At 40.1% G+C, this 17,689-nt stretch overlaps 1 protein-coding gene across 3 annotated transcripts in view; it reads left to right on the top strand.

Annotated features, from left to right (window-relative positions):
• LOC106579787 (fibroblast growth factor 12) overlaps positions 1-17,689 on the top strand; it is a 164,017-nt gene that overhangs the window by 116,581 nt on the left and 29,747 nt on the right. For 2 of the 3 annotated variants that reach the window (XM_082966135.1, XM_045704247.2), the window contains exon 2: positions 15,742-15,852. In XM_082966135.1, the coding sequence (XP_082822261.1) occupies positions 15,742-15,852 (111 nt within the window). Of the gene's footprint in view, positions 1-8,153; positions 9,312-15,741; positions 15,853-17,689 lie in introns of those variants that run through there. The other variant, XM_082966133.1, reaches the window with a different exon arrangement.

Genomic DNA, 17,689 nt, shown 5'->3' with positions numbered 1-17,689 from the left:
AGATAATAATAATAATAATAATAATAATAATAATAATAATCTCACTGCTGACGCTGAGATTTCAGGAATTCTGAATATTGGCTTATTATTATCTATGGGAGTGAGAACTGTGGTCTTGGTTGAAAATCTTTGAGCCAGTTCCCTTACGGAGCCAACAAAAAAAGTGTTAAAGGTGGTGGATATGAAATTGGAGTCTTGAATTAGAATCCCATTAACCTTTAAATCAGGATGTTTCTTTGACTTTTCAGCTCCTCTCCCTGTTAGTTTAAGATTTTCCAAATCCCTTTGCCATTTCCTTTTACTTCATTGATCACTCTGAAGAACTCTGATTTTGCTATTTGTTTTAATATGCCTTACCACCTTATTTCTCAGTGATGTAAATAGACATCTGTCATCATTCTGAACAGACTTCAGTGCTTTTTTCAAGGAAAACGAGGACCTCTCATCTACCTCCAGAGGTCCTCGTTGAGCCATGATAGAGAGGTTTTCCGTCTTGGCTTATGTAGAACTTTCCTGGTAAAAGAGGTATCCACTTTGTCAATAGCTGACAGAAATGTTCTGAATCCAGACTCTGGTCTTCATTGCTTAACAGATCAGACCAGTCAATTTGACGTATAGCTTAGTTAGTTATAACTTAGTTATTTATTCGATCAGGTCTGTTAGTAAACACCAGATCAATTTGAGTCTGGGATGTCTGTGTTAATCTGGTTGGTCCTTGTATTATTTGAGTCAGGTTGAAATAGTCTGATCTCTTAGAGTTTTCCTGCAAGTTTTGTTTTCCCAGTTTATATTGAAATCGCCCATGAAGATGATCTCGTTATGATCACATTCTTTAAGCATGGCATTTAGATGGTCATAAAACGATCCAATATAATCCAATAATAGTGAGACATATGAGGGGAGAGGAAAACATTCAGCCCCATATATTCAAGGTCATTGGCATGTTTCCAAATGATACGATTGCATTTAAAGTTATTTTTCATGTACATAAGCAATCCACCCCCTCTGTCTTCTCACCTGTCCCTCTTGAATATGGAATATCCAGGGACATTAAAGGCAGAAATAGGAGAAGATTTATCAGCCATGTTGCAGAGAAACAAATTCAATAAATGTTCTACCTGTTCACTCTTAGAAATAATACTACGAATATTCAGATGACCTTCTAATGTTCCTCAATGGTCCCAGAGTAATTTAGACTGATTAACGGTTTGAAAAAGTTTAATGGTACAATGTTTTCTAATAGCTGGTTTTAATGTCCATTCTAGAATGCCTTTCTAACCAATCAGATACAAGTATTCAACAATGCTGTGGTATAATATTAATTAGTTTGCACCATTTGGTACCAGGTAATTACGAATTTTGAAAAATTATTTTATGTACCAGCTAAAATACCCATTGATTCCTCATAAACTCATGGTTTTAACTCCAGTCTTAAGGTACGTATAGTATAACAACATATGCAATTTATCCAAATTGTCTTTCAGTCATGCGTTTGGGTGGCCCCAGTGGGAATAAAACCCACAACCTCTGGCTTTGCAAGCACCACACTCAATCAACTGAGCCACTCACGACCACAGTATCAGCAGCCAACTGTAGGCCTACCACTGCTGATTCGCTGAAGCAGGTCAGTGAGAAAACTAATCATGGCATCCTCTCTGTGAGTCACATGGGTCCTCTACTCTCAGCTCTGAGGTGATCAGAGCTGGGGGGGTTGAGTGGCAATCAGGAGAATTATAGAGAACGAGGTTGGCAGCCAAACCAAGCTCCATGCAGTCTAAAGGTTTACATGCCCTCTATCCATTCTGTCCCATCACTGTGTATCACGCAGAGCCTGTATAGATCATATCTTCTCAGTCTGTAGAATAATCAGAAATAGATTACAAGAAGAGAAGCCTACTTTTGCATGTTTCATTGATTTCCAGAAAACTTTCGATTTTGTAAATAGGGATATTTTAGTCTACAGTTTGTTAAAGACAGGAGTTGATGGGAAATTGTATCACGCAATCCAGTCTCTTTACAAAGTACCAATTGCTTGTGTGCGAATTAATGTTCCGATAGCGAAATTGTTCCGATTGGCTTCCCACACCCTCGGGTGTAAAAACAAAGATATGCCTTATCACCGACTGTTTGCTATGTTTATAAATGATTTTGCAAAATATATTAAATAGTTAAATACTGGAGTAAGATATGATGAAATGCTAAGTATCCTTTTATATACTGATGATATTATTTTGATGGCAGAAACTGAGTTCAGTAACAATTAGAAATTATTATTATTCTTTTTTTTTTAATGAACTTATTACCTTTCTATACGGAACATATGCCCTGTCCGAATCAGCAAGTAGAGCTCTTGGGGGAGTTATAGAAAAAACTAAAACACAAAGATATTTGTTACGCTCTGTATTCCAAACTATACCAAACATGCATGTGTCCTGTTCTATTCAGCAGGAGTGTGGGGTGCAAAGAGGTATCTCAAAAATGAACATGTCCATAACAGAGCAGAACATTACTTTTTAGGTGTCCACAAGTTTGCACCTATACTTGCAATAACTGGGGACATGGGCTGGGAACCCTGTGAAGTGAGATGGAAGGTGTGTATGGTGAGACTTTGCAATAGACTGTTGGATATGCCAACTGCCAGAATAGCTAGTAAAGTTTTTCAATGGGATCTATCCAAAGGGGGAACCTGGGCAACTGAAATGTCTGACCTTTTTCAACAGTCTGACTGTGAACATCCTGTACAAAAACCAAATTAACCTCTTACATCTAGACGTTCCGCTAGCGGAACACCTGCTCCAATATCCAATGATAGGCGTGGCGCGAATTACAAATTCCTCAAAAATACAAAAACTTCAATTTTTCAAACATATGACTATTTCACAGCATTTTAAAGACAAGACGCTCCTTTATCTAACCACACTGTCCGATTTCAAAAAGGCTTTACAGCGAAAGCAAAACATTAGATTATGTCAGCAGAGTACCAAGCCAGAAATAATCAGACACCCATTTTTCAAGCTAGCATATAATGTCACAAAAACCCAGAAGACAGCTAAATGCAGCACTAACCTTTGATGATCTTCATCAGATGACACACCTAGGACAGTATGTTATACAATACATGCATGTTTTGTTCAATCAAGTTCATATTTATATCAAAAAACAGCTTTTTACATTAGCATGTGACGTTCAGAACTAGCACTAAACTTCCTGGGAATTTGCTAACAATTTACTAAATTACTCACGATAAACGTTCACAAAAAGCATAACAATTATTTTAAGAATTATAGATACAGAACTCCTCTATGCACTCGATATGTCCGATTTTAAAATAGCTTTTTGGTGAAAGCACATTTTGCAATATTCTAAGTACATAGCCCAGCCATCACGGGCTAGCTATTTAGACACCCGGCAAGTTTAGCACTCACCAATATCAGATTTACTATTATAAAAGTTTGATTACCTTTTGTTGTCTTCGTCAGAATGCACTCCCAGGACTGCTACTTCAATAACAAATGTTGGTTTGGTCCAAAATAATCCATCGTTATATCCGAATAGCGGCGTTTTGTTCGTGCGTCCCAGACACTATCCGAAATGGTAAATCAGGGTCGCGCGCATGGCGCAATTCGTGACAAAAAAAAATCGAAATATTCCATTACCGTACTTCGAAGCATGTCAACCGCTGTTTAAAATCCATTTTTATGCCATTTTTCTCGTAAAAAAGCGATAATATTCCGACCGGGAATGTCCATTTAGCTAAACAGAGGAAAGAAAACAAAGCTTTCGGTCGACGCGGGCACGAGCCTGAGTCTCACAGTACTGTAACCAGCCACTACCCAAACGCGCTACTTTGTTTCAGCCAGAGCCTGCAAAGCCACGATTCAGTGTTTTGCCGCCTTCTGAGAGCCTATGGCAGCCGTAGGAAGTGTCACGGGACAGCTAAGATCCTCACTCTTCAATAAACAGAGACAAGAAGAACGACACCTTGTCAGACAGGCCACTTCCTGCATGAAATCTTCTCAGGTTTTTGCCTGCCATATGTGTTCTGTTATACTCACAGACACCATTCAAACAGTTTTAGAAACTTTAGGGTGTTTTCTATCCAAAGCCAATAATTATATGCATATTCCAGTTACTGGGCAGGAGTAGTAACCAGATTAAATCGGGTACGTTTTTTATCCAGCCGTGAAAATACTGCCCCCTAGCCATAACAGGTTAAGGGAGACAAAGAAGACCTCTCCAGTGGGTACCAAAACATTCAAGGGCCATTTTCTCAAGTTATTAGGGCTATCTTCTGTATACCACCCCTACCTTGTCACAGCACAACTGATTGGCTCAAATGCATTAAGAAGGAAAGAACTCCACAAATTAACTTTTAACAAGGCAAACCTGTTAATTTAAATGCATTCCAGGTGACTAACTCATGAAGCTGGTTGAGAGAATGCCAAGATTATGCTAAGAGTCTTGGTGGTTCCAAACATCTTCCATTTAAGAATGATGGAGGCCACTGTGTCTTGGTTTCATCAGACCCGATAATCTTGTTTCTCATGGTCTGAGAGTCTTTAGGTGTCTTTTGGCAAACTCCAAGCTGGCTGTCATGTGTCTTTTACTGAGGAGTTGCTTAGGAAGAATCTTGGTGGTTCCAAACTTCTTCCATTTAAGAATGATGAAGGCCACTGTGTTCTTGGCGACCTTCAATGCTGCAGAAATGTTTTGGTACCCTTCCCCAGATCTGTGCCTCAACACAATCTTGTCTCGGAGCTCTACGGACAATTCCTTCGACCTCATGGCTTGGTTTTTTTCTCTGACATGCACTGTCAACTGTGGGAACTTAGACAGGTGTGTGCCTTTCCAAATCATGTCTAATCAATTGAATTTACCACAGGTGGACACCAATCAAGTTGTAGAAACATCTCAAGGATGATCAATGGAAACAGGATGCACCTGAGCTCAATTTCGAGTCTCATTGCATAGGGGCTGAATATTTATGTAAATAAGATATGTTTTTTATTTAAATGTAATACATTTGCAAAAAATTCTAAAAACCTGTTTTCACTTTGTCATTATGGGGTATTGTGTGTAGATTGCTGAGGATAACAAAACATATATATTTTAGAATAAGGCTGTAATGTAACAAAATGTTGAAAAAGTGAAGGGGTCTGAATACGTTCTGAAGGCACTGTATATGTATGTATGTATGTATGTATGTATGTATGTATGTATGTATGTATGTATGTACAGTGCCTTCAGAAAGTATTCAGACCCCTTGACTTTTTCAACATTTTGTTACAGTACAGCCTTATTCTAAAATGCATCAAAAAATATCCATATGAATTCCCATTCAGTCGCTGAGCGATAAATCTCCGGTCGTCGCCGCTATTAGGCCTACTGATTGATCAACTTTTACTTGTGACAAAGTCAGCAAAGGACATCACTGCATTTGGAATGCATTTGCAGCCCAAATGGACTCAACCAGAAAAATTATACGACACAACTTAGCCCAGTGGGCATGCGTCATGATGTAGCCCAGGGATGAACTCATCATTTTGTATTTTTATTTATTATGGATACCCGGCAGCAGCTACTCTTCCTGGGGTCCAGCAAAATTAAGGCAGTTTATGCAGTTTTAAAACATTACAATACATTTACAACACACTGTGTGCCCTCAGGCCACTACTCTACCACTACCACATATCTACAGTACAAAACCCACTTGTATGTGTATGTATAGTACGTATGTTATCGTGTGTGTGTGTGTATGTGCCTATGTTTGTGTTGCATCACAGTCCATAAGGTGTATTTTTATCTGTTTTTAAATTGAATTTTACTGCTTGCATCAGTTACTTGATGTGGAATAGTTTCATGTAGTCATGGCTCTATGTAGTACTGTGCGCCTCCCATTGTCTGTTCTGGACATGGGGAATGTGAAGAGACCTGGGTATGCGCCAGTAGTTCAAACAGACAGCTCAACACCTCTCATAAATACAAGTAGTGATGAAGTTAATCTCTTCTCCACTTTCAGCCAGGAAAGATTGACATGCATATTATTATTATTATTATTATTATTATCTCTGTACATCCAAGGACCTTAGTGGCTCCCGGCTCTGCGTACCCACATCCATACCCACACATTTGTATTTTTTATTTTACCTTTATTTAACTAGGCAAGTCAGTTAAGAACAAATTCTTATTTTCAACGACGGCCTAGAAACGGTGGGTTAACTGCCTTGTTCAGGGGCAGAACGACAGATTATTACCTTGTCAGCTCAGGGATTCGATCTTGCAACCTTTCGGTCACTAGTCCAACGCTCTAACCACTAGGCTACCTGCCTCCCCGTGCGGTCAGAGCCGGCCCTAAGCAACATTTTGTTGGCCCATCCCCAGTCTTTAATATGATATCTGGTGAGAGTCCCTAACAAAATCAATGGGGGCCCCCTTTCGGTAATTCAACCATGATTACTACAAGTATAAAACACGTTAGCTGACATGGGCTAATTGAGTGACTGTCAGTGAAAAACTGCTGATCCACATTTCGAAATTGACCTTGTGTATTCTATTATTCTAACTATCAACAGTAAGTTGAGAACCTGACTAAGTTCCCCCAAAAAAATTCCCTGTGCCACATGGAACAAGAAACTTTTAACCTGAGAGATGCACAGTGAGGAGTATCCTGAGTGAATAATTTGCGCTTGACACGACAGAGGGGTTTGGAGAGAGAGAGAGAGAGAGAGAGAGAGAGGCCCGCTCGGTGATCCATTTTAGAATAGCATGAGTGTGTGACTTGTTCACGGTGGAGGATTCACTTGCGTGCGTGTCACTCGCTGTAACCTAAAAAAAAGCTACACTGGATCGAATTGTCTCAGTTGCTAGAACATGAGAATCACCAAAACACTCCACAACTGCACTATCATTCCGGACAAATGAGAGATGGGAATATTAAGTGATGGGCTATGACAAGAGATCACCCTTTTTATGGAAGTGTCCTAAAGCCATTTCTCAGCACAATGTGGTATAGGATAGCCATGAATGATCAGACCATTAGACCTTCATTGCTGATATCATCTGTTTCAATGTGCCTATGGTCATCAATCAAAGCGAATCGAATTACTTTATTGCCCCCCCTGCTGCATCTACTTACTTGGACTAATCGGATACCATACATTTTTTTATTTAACCTTTATTTACCTAGGCAAGTCAGTTAAGAACAAATTCTTATTTACAATGACTGCCTACCAAAAGGCAAACGGCCTCCTACTGGGGCTCGGATTAAAAAAAGAATATTAGCATATAGTAGCATGCGCTCCAGCAGGTATATTTCACTGGTCACCCCCAAAGCCAATTCCTCCTTTCCTGCCAGTTCTCTGCTGCCAATGACTGGAACGAATTGCCAAAATCACTGAAGCTGGAGACTCCCTCACTAACTTTAAGCACCAGCTGTCAGAGCAGCTTACAGATCATTGCACCTGTACATAGCCCATCCAACTACCTCATCCCCATATTGTTATTTATTTCTTTTTTTTGCTCCTTTGCACCCCAGTATCTCTACTTGCACATTCCTCTTCTGCACATCAATCACTCCAGTGTTTAATTGTTAAATTGTAATTACTTCGCCACTACGGTCTATTTATTGCCTTACCTCTCTAATCTTACCTCATTTGCACACACTGTATATAGACTTTTCTATTGTGTTATTGACTGTACGTTTGTTTATCCCATGTGTAACTCTGTGTTGTTGTTTGTATCGCACTGCTTTGCTTTATCTTGGCCAGGTCGCAGTTGTAAATGAGAACTTGTTCTCAACTGGCCTACCTGGTCAAATATAGGCTACTAGCCTAGGGACTAGGTTTGCGTTACCTCGCCCCCAGTCCATGGGCTATATTGCGCGCAGGAAGTATGTCTGGTGCGCGAGATCGGTTTGTGTAATGGAGACCTGCCTTTCTCATAGCCTTTGGTGAAATTATGTTAAATTACGGAATTGCACTGCTGCTGGCGCACCTACTGCCAAGCAGCCCACCATCACTTTCGTTTACAATGCACCCCCACCACTTCTCTCTCTCCCCCCTCCTGCTCTTTCTCCCTCCCTCTCTCACAACCAGACACACTCGCTAAAGCCCGCTTCCTCGCTCTCGCTGGTTTCCTCTCCCTCTCTTTCTCTCAGCCTCCGAGAAACCCTCACCCTCAATCACGTAGGATTGCATAGAGCGAAAAAGAAAGTCTGTTTGCAAACCAGGCAAAGAAGAGTGGACTTCACTGGTTGTTTTGATAGTACTTTTCACCACAGGCTGCAAGTGAGATTTGTGCTTCGATTTTTCCCACTGGGCACAGACGTCAACTCAACGACTATTCCACGTTGGTTGAAAGTCATTTTTAAGAAATCACGTGGAAACAACATTGATTTAACTAGTGTGTACCCAATGTGTTCGAATGATGTCAGTTTAGAATGCTCATTACCTGTCATGGCAACATATATTTTCCGACTGTTCTCCAACTTGTTGTAACTCTCCGTCTTCCAGAGAACATTGAGGTTTCGAATTTGGATTATTGTTTTACCTGCGGCTCGAGTGTGGAGCCCGTAGTAGTCCAAAAGGCAATGCCGTCCGCGGCTGGTGAACAGTGTGTCCGCGTACATGAACAGTCAACTCAGAAAGTTGTGCAATGTCGTGCACTAGAAATTGACGAGGAGTGAAAACGATGGATAATGAAACTATTTACGGGACATTTTATCAGGATAACTGGGAATAATCTGGACTGGAGATAAAGAGGAGTACCTTGGAGAAATGTGCACAATGTGCTGAATGTAAAATACAAATTAGTTTATTTAGAGATATAGTAGCCTACCTATTTGTAAAGACTGCCTTTGCAATATTTCATATGTATATCGATGTTGTTACCATTTATTTAGATCGCAAATATGTTTGATTTCACCATTCAGCAAGTTCAGTCATTTTATGCACCTTACCTAACGTTACATGTTTATCATTATGGCGCACTTATGCAACCTCATGCATTGGACCAGCCATAATCAGCACCCTCAGCAATATCTTGACAACATCTCGCTCATAGTAGATGCGGAGACGACTCAAGTGGTCTACACTAAGGTTAGTCTACCGGGGAGATGGCGGCGGCGCTCGCCAGCTCCCTGATACGACAGAAACGTCAAGCAAGAGAGGCAAACAGCGAAAATGTCGCTACTTCGAAACGGCGCACCAGCCCCAACAAAGATCCCCGCTCCTTGTGTGAGAGGCATATATTTACTGTCTTCAACAAAATTCGGTTCTGCAGCGGCAAGAAAAGACCAGTCCGCAGGAAGCCAGGTCAGTGACCTCAGAGCAGGGCTGCGTTCAGTACATTAAAACGTAATAGAACGTTCAATTTAACGGAAACGGCGCTGTACTGAACGACCAGGGAAAAACGGGGAGGGGTTGTGTTGGGGCTTCAAAATATATCGCTTCCCTTTAATTGGGTCAATCATTGCTTCACGCCACACCCTGCACATCCACTAAGCGGAGCAAACATATCTCAAAGTCTGTTCAAGAATAAACAAAAACGTTTTAGGAAAACGTGTTGTTCAGTACAAATCATTCCGCAATTTAGCAAACGATTAATCGCAAATTCAGAATTTGCTCAAATTGAGCTGTACGTTTTAATCAAATTGAGCTGTACGTTTAAAAAAAAAAATGATACAAAAACCATTAGAACAATATTAGCATCTTGATTTTTGTCCAAAGTAACAGTTAGCAAAATCAGGTAAATTGATGAATGCACACTTTGTTTAACCTCAATGTCAACTTGTTTTCACATTGGATTGTTGTTTTAAGCTGTATAGATAATATATTTTAAATGTTTTCATTGTATTTTGAACGCTTTCAGACTGAGCATTTGAAATGTTTCAAGCACTTTTGGGGGTCAGGGAAAATGTATGGGAGTAAAAAGTACATATATTTAGGAATTTAGTGGAGTAAAAATAGAAGTTGTCAAAAATATGAATAGTAAAGTACAGATACTGAAAAAAGTACAGACTTAAGTTGTACTTCAAAGTATTTTTACTTAGTTACTTTACACCATCGAGTGTGCCACCATCAGAGTCAAATTCAAACTTTTTGCATGTTCTTATGTTGGCATAATACATAATTTTAAAGAAATCCATAACTGAACATTGATATACACATTTGTAAGCAACCTCTCTCCCCTCTTCATTTCACCTCGGGGACATCAGATTTTTTAAATCCAGGTAGCATACTGGTCAAGTGAGTTACAACAGCAATGCAGTAAGGGCTATTTAGTCTGGTTGTCTACAGGTAAATGTTTATTAGTTAGGGGGGTTGCTGCACTGAGTGCCCTTAAAACAACAAAAAACATGAAAAATCACATGACAAAACACAGTTTTAACAAGTCACGTGAAAAAAATGTCTCGTGAAAACAAAAAATGCACGGACCAGACATGGTTTTTGGACACGCAAAGTTTTACATGGATTTTTCACATGACTCAGACTAGTGATTTTCCAACATTTCACATGTGATATTCTAAACCAGCATGTGCTTTTGAAACTGGTGGGATTAGATCCCAGGTCTCCCATGGGAGAAGCCAATGTCTTGACCATGCATATTTATTATCAATTTCTCTATCTCAGAATATTGAGTGTTCAATTCAAAATAGGGCTGTCAAATGTATAAAAAAAAAAACATGACTATCATTCATGTGATGACATGCTATTTATAGAATAATTAACTATATTTAATTATTATGTAATTTAAATTAATCATGTAACAATTAACTAACTAGTACCTTGGGGCACCATGGGAAAAGTTTGTTTAATATGTTACCATTTCCCGAATTAACTCAAGAATATATCGGAATATCTTGATATCTTAACAGTCAATAATTAATCATTTCCTCATATCAGTCTCATTCTGAATGTTGTTGACCTCGTAAATCTGCACGAACCCTAGCCAAGATGATGAATCAGCGATACACAAATTGGCTTAATTATTTACTAACTAAATAATCACGCAGAATTACATAAACACACACAGTATAGATTATCGATTACTAACATAATGCAATTTAAAGTCCCTAGTGGACTAACCTGATATGACCGTTTGGTTACACAATGAGACGGGAGGGGAAAGATAAAGAGAGTGGGAGAGACGTGGAAGCTATGCTCATGAGAATGAATACTTTGCACATGAACGATCGCTCATTCAAAAATAATTGCAATGTACACTACCGTTCAAAAGTTTGGGTCACTTAGAAATGTCCTTGTTTATTAAATATCAGCACATTTTTTGTCCATTAAAATAACATCAAATTGATCCGAAATACAGTGTAGACATTGTTAATGTTGTAAATGACTATTGTAGCTGGAAACGGCTGATTTAAAAAAAATATGAATATCTACATAGGCGTACAGAGGCCCATTATCAGCAACCATCACTCCTGTGTTCCAATGGCATGTTGTGTTAGCCTCTTGGGGCTAGGTGGGACGCTAGCGTGCCACCTGTGGTGCACTCCATCAACAGCAGGTGCATTTCAAGAGCGGCAAATTTGAATCCAAATAAATGTCAAAATTCAAATTTTTCAAAAATACAACTATGTTACACCATTTGAAAGATAAACATCTCCTTAATCTAACCACGTTTTACGATTTCAAAAAGGTTTTACGGCGAAAGCATAAATTTAGAGTATGTTAGGACAGTACATTTACAAGAGTTGTGTGTAATGTTTTGTCAAGTCAAAGACAGGGTCACCAAAACCATAAAACCAGCTAAAATGATACACTAACCTTTTACAATCTCCATCAGATGACACTCCTAGGACATTATGTTAGACAATGCATGCATTTTTAGTTCTATCAAGTTCATATTTATATACAAAAACAGCGTTTTACTATGGCATTGATGTTGAGGAAATCGTTTCCCTCCAATAACCGGCAGTCAAGTCAGCGTCAGAAATTAAATAATTAAAATTAGAAAACATTGTTAAAATATTATATTGTCATTTAAAGAATTATAGATTTACATCTTTTGAACGCAATCAACTTGCCAGATTTAAAAATAACCTTACTGGGAAATCACACTTTGCAATAATCTGAGCACTGTGCCCAGAAAAATACGCGTTGCGATACAGACTAGACGTCATGTTGGGGAGATCTAAAATCGAAAATACTATGTAAATAATCCATTACCTTTGATTCTCTTCATCAGATGTCACTTCCAGGTATCACAGGTCCATAACGAATGTAGTTTTGTTCAAAAAAGCTCATCATTTATGTCCAAAAATCTCCGTCTCGTTAGCACATGATGTAAGCCAGCCGGACTTCTCGTCATGAACGAGGGGAAAAAATATATTTCCGTTCGTTCAAACATGTCAAACGTTGTATAGCATAAATCATTAGGGCCTTTTTTAACCAGAACATGAATAATATTCAAGGTGGACGAATGCATAGCCTTTTATAACGTATTGGAACGAGGGTACCCAACATGAAGTAGCGCGCCAGGTGTCTAATGGGACATCACCGTTCCATGGCTCTTGTTCGGTCAGATCTCCCTCCAGAAGACTCAAAACACTTTGTAAAGGCTGGTGACATCTAGTGGAAGCAATAGGAAGTGCCAAAATATTCCTAAACCCCTGTGTTTTTCAATGGGATAGCTTTAAAGTCAATACAACACATCAGGTATCCACTTCCTGTCAGAAAATGTCTCAGGGTTTTGCCTGCCAAATGAGTTCTGTTATACTCACAGACACCATTCAAACAGTTTTGGAAACTTTAGAGTGTTTTCTATCCATATATAATAAGTATATGCATATTCTAGTTACTGGGTAGGATTAGTAACCAGATTAAATCGGGTACATTTTTTTTATCCAGACGTGCAAATGCTGCCCCCTAGACCCAACAGGTTAGCTAATCCACATTTCTAATTTTAAAAGGCTAATTGATCATTAGAAAACCCTTTTGCAATCATGTTAGCACAGCTGAAAACTGTTGTTCTAACTGTTGTTTAGACTGGTTGAGTATCTGGAGCATCAGCATTTCTGGGTTCCATTACAGGCTCAAAATGGCCAGAAACAAATAACTTTCTTCTGAAACTCGTCAGTCTATTCTTGTTCTGAGAAATTAAGGCTATTCCATGCGAGAAATTGCCAAGAAACTGAAGATCTCATACAATGCTGTGTACTACTCCCTTCACAGAACAGCGCAAACTGTCTCTAACCAGAATAGAAAGAGGAGTAGGAGGCCCCGGTGCACAACTGAGCAAGAGGTCAAGTACATTAGAGTGTCTATTTTGAGAAACAGACGCCTCACAAGTCCTCAACCGGCAGCTTCATTAAATAGTACCTGCAAAACACCAGTCTCAACATCAACAGTCAAGAGGTGACTCCGGGATGCTGGCCTTCTAAGCAGAGTTGCAAAGAAAAAGCCATATCGCAGACTGGCCAATAAAAATAAAAGATTAAGATGGGCAAAAGAACACAGACACTAGACAGAGGAACTCTGCCTAGAAGGCCAGCATCCCGGAGTCACCTTTTCACTGTTGATGTTGAGACTGGTGTTTTGCAGGTACTATTAAATGAAGCTGCCAGTTGAGGACTACTAAAATATTGTCTTCTTGATTATGTCCAAAGTATCTGTTAGCAGAATCAGGTAAATTGATAAAGCACACTTACTTTATCCTCAATGTCAACTTGTTTTGACATCACATTGTTTTTAGCTGTATACATAATGTATTTAGGATGTTTTCATTGTATTTTGAACGCTTTCAGACAATGTGATTAATCACCATAAAAAAAACGTGTGCACTAAAATTACAAAAGCTACCTCGAGTAGCCTAGTGGGGGGCGGCAGGTAATCTAGTGGTTAGAGCGTTGGGCCAGTAACCGAAAAGTTGCAGGATCGAGTCCCCGAGCTGACAAGATAAAAATCGGTTGTTCTGCCCCTGAACAAGGCAGTTAACCCACTGTTCCCCGGTAGGCTGTCATTGTAGATAAGAATTTGTTCTTAACTGACTTGCCTAGTTAAAAATAACTGATTAATTCAGACAGCTCTAATTCAAAATCATCTCTTTGTAGGAAAGTGTCTGTTTATATTCATTCCAAAAGAAAACAAATTCACACATTTTCAAATGCATCCTATTTAAGCCTGTTTATTAAATGTAACAAAAACCAATGGACAGCTAACAATAACATAAGCCAAAAATGGCTAGCTAGGATGAAATGGAAGGCTAATAATAGAGTGGATAGCTCAGAAATAAGAAATAATTATTTTTATGCTCAGGTAGGTAGGCTATGTAACCTTTTTATAGAATGGGGTTACAGAATTTGCAATTCCACATTTGGAACATTACTACTGCAACACATTAACACCTTTTCACATGTGAGGAGAATAACACTATTTCACCCCCACATGTGAACTTACAATGGTTGTGACGTTTCTTACATTTGAAACTGCAAATGTGATTTTCACTTGATTGTTTTTCAATTCACATGTAAGGTGAAAACATGTTATTCTCCTCACGTGAAAAGGTGTTGTTAACATGTAAACTATACATTTAATACATGTGAAAATATGGTTTCACATATGAAATCTAAGCTCAACAAGTGAAAACATATATTTATCATGTGAGAACGCGATTTTCACATATTTTTGTTGTTGTTGTGCGGGTTCCTCCAGTACTTGAAGTGAAGGAAGGCACACTAATGAACTGGACCAGAGCTATTAGTGTCCAGGGTAAGGTGAAGCATTTTTGGTGAAGAATGCTTTATTGATCCACCCATGGGCCACTTCTCACAGTAAGGCTACAAGTTAGTTAGAGGTCTGAGAGTATCATATCTATCACCGATGGATGAGAGGAGGTGGACCACACATTTCTGCATCATATTTAACGTGTCTCTCCACCTTTCAGGGTTTCTATCAGCCACTGGGTCCACCTCATCATCAGCATTTAACTGGCACACCGACTTGCTCTAAATAGTGCTGTATTTTAGTCTTTTTCTGTCTCTTCCTGCATAATTTGGGTGTTAGGCGGCTGTAGTGCCAAGTTTATCTGTCCCATATTGTGTGCCCAGTTCATGATCTGCAGGTGGCTTCTTAGACCGTTTATTTTTCAGTTCAGTTTTGACCCACCAAACTGAAACTTTTTTTTTAATCTACAAGACTGGGAGATGGTTTAGATTGTTTTCCACTGATTATTGTTATGCTGGTATCTGCATGTTCTGAATGGCCTTAGTACAATTAGCTGTTGCGATTTAAAAGCCTCTTGTTCCTCTTATTCTCTTTACCATTGAGTGATGGTCTGAGGAGATGGTGAGAGGGGATCTGTCTGCCTCTGTCATGATGGGAGGCATTGTTTACTTGTGTGTCATCACATGTATTACATGACAATTCATTCATTATGTAGCCTATCACATGGTACTGCACTAATGGGCTTACACTATAAGTTTTTTCTGATTATGCGACCTGATCCGACCAGGAAGAACTCTGGGCCCTAGTTATAGTTTATAGTTATTCCTGGTGAGACCCTAGTCATTGAAATGGGTACTAAGGGTATGAGGGCATGGCATTCAAGTGTTTTGGTGCCTAAGTGACCTGGGCCGTGGTCATTTCAATGGAAAACTAAAATGAGCTATTCTTATTGGACACATTCAGGTAGTTCCTCCCTGTTTCAGTCCATTTGATTATGATTGGTGCTTAATGAACATGACCCAAGCAGCTAGCTAACTCTTATCCCTGTTGTGTTATATTGCAGAGCCGCAGCTGAAGGGCATTGTGACGCGACTGTTCAGCGAGCAGGGCTTCTACCTGCAGATGAAGCCGGATGGCACTATAAATGGGACCAAGGATGAGAACAGCGACTACAGTGAGTTTATATGACACACATTACAATTCCCAACATGTACATCTCCTATCATATAATCTTAAAGTACAATACACTTTGTCCTGGTGAGGTCACGTGGGTCCGACAAACTGCCTAGCCCTTACGATAACAAATGCCATTTCATCATGATAGTGTACATGGATATTGACACACCGTAATCTAGAATTCCACAGATATCACCTGTGCAAGCCTCAACACTCCACGCACACCCGTCTGCATTACCTTCACACACCTGTTGAACAGGGTTACGTTTGTGTCACTTTCACAAACACAAACAACTCTGTGTTTGACCAGCGAAATCTGTGCAGACACAACGGAAGGAGTGGAGTTGAATAGAGAGGACGGATGCATTGCTCGCACTCTGCCACTGTATTTCTCAGCTAGGCGAGCCAGTTCACCCCAACTATCAGTGTCATCGTTCTCCGCTCTGTTTTCTCAAACAATCTGTTAACAGTCAGGCCAGGAGCATTCCCGTCCATCTGTCTGGTGGGAAGGGGATCTGTCCCCTCCTTGACTTACATGCAGTATCGGCCTAGAGGTACGCAAGTTACGTGCACACCATGGCTTGTGTTCCTTGTGTGTGCACACACACTAAAGGGACAGTTTAATAGATACAGGAGTCACTTGATAGAGTTGAAGTCCAGAGCAAAGTGTTGGCCTTATAAGTCACTTTTATCAAAAGCGACTTAGTCATACAGTGCTTGCATACATTTTTGTATGGTGGGTGATCCCACCTATCGAACCCACAATCCTGGCATTGCAAGTGCCGGGCTCTACCAACTGAGCCACAGTGTGCCACTCATCCAACCTGTGTGCTCTTGGAGTGAGGCACAACATGTTGCCAAGGACAGAATGAAGTGGAGGGAGCTCATTGTGTCTCAATAGTGATGAAGAGTATTAAGTAAGTAGTTAACCTGTGCTTGGTTGATTCACACTACGACTATTTCCCTATCTATTTGATAGCAGAGTGTGTGTGTTAGCGCTGCAGCACACACTGTATTGCAGGGGTGAGATTACCTACTGTACCTGGCAGTCGTGAAATGGTAGAGAAGAGTGGGCGGCGGCAGCCGCAGTTCCCACAGTAACTCAATTCACAACTCTGCTGAACAAAAAAACGAAGGAAAGTCAAACTTCCTCTTCCCTTCTCCACTGCTGTACCAGCGGGAGAGAAAAAGAAGACCTCTCATTGAATCAGAACGAAAATATCATAGCATATGAGTCCCCAGAGCTTCAGGGGAAGGAGAATAGAAGAATCAACAGCTTCGTTCACATCTCCTACTCATATTGAAGAGATAGAGCTCATTGGGCTTACTTCTAGCTTCTCTATCAAATAGAGGAGAGAAGAAGAGAGGAGAGGAGAGAGGAAAGCTGATAAGAGGAGGATGGGAGAGGAGGGGAAAAGAGTTAAAGATGGGTGAAATAGAAGAGAGGAGGAAAACAGGGCTGAGGAGAGGAGAAGAGGGGCAAGGAAAGGAAAGGAGAGGTTGGAGACGGACCAAAAACGATCTTGTTTCCCAGCCCAAAACAACTGGCAGTCGCCTGCCCAGTTGTGCTCTTTCAGAGTGGATGGATGGTGGGTACAGTACAGTATGTGTTTTCGTGGAGAGAGAGAAGATTAATGCCTGGTGAGCTGTGTAGCCGGAGGACTCCTTCTTCATACAGGAGCTCAGTTGCACCCACTCATGATGCTGGAGTATTTTTGCCCCCTCCTTATCCCTTTGTATTTGTGTCCTTGCGGATTATTTCACCTATCCCTCTCCGTTAAAAAAGTATAACTTTTATCTTCCTAGCCCACATCAAAGCATCTCGAAAGGCTTAG

This window comes from Salmo salar, chromosome 20 (genome assembly GCF_965601325.2).
Source record: "Salmo salar chromosome 20, fSalSal1, whole genome shotgun sequence".
NCBI classification, from domain to species: domain Eukaryota; kingdom Metazoa; phylum Chordata; class Actinopteri; order Salmoniformes; family Salmonidae; genus Salmo; species Salmo salar.
Note: the sequence above shows the minus strand (reverse complement) of the source record. Positions and strands in the feature narration are given on the sequence as shown.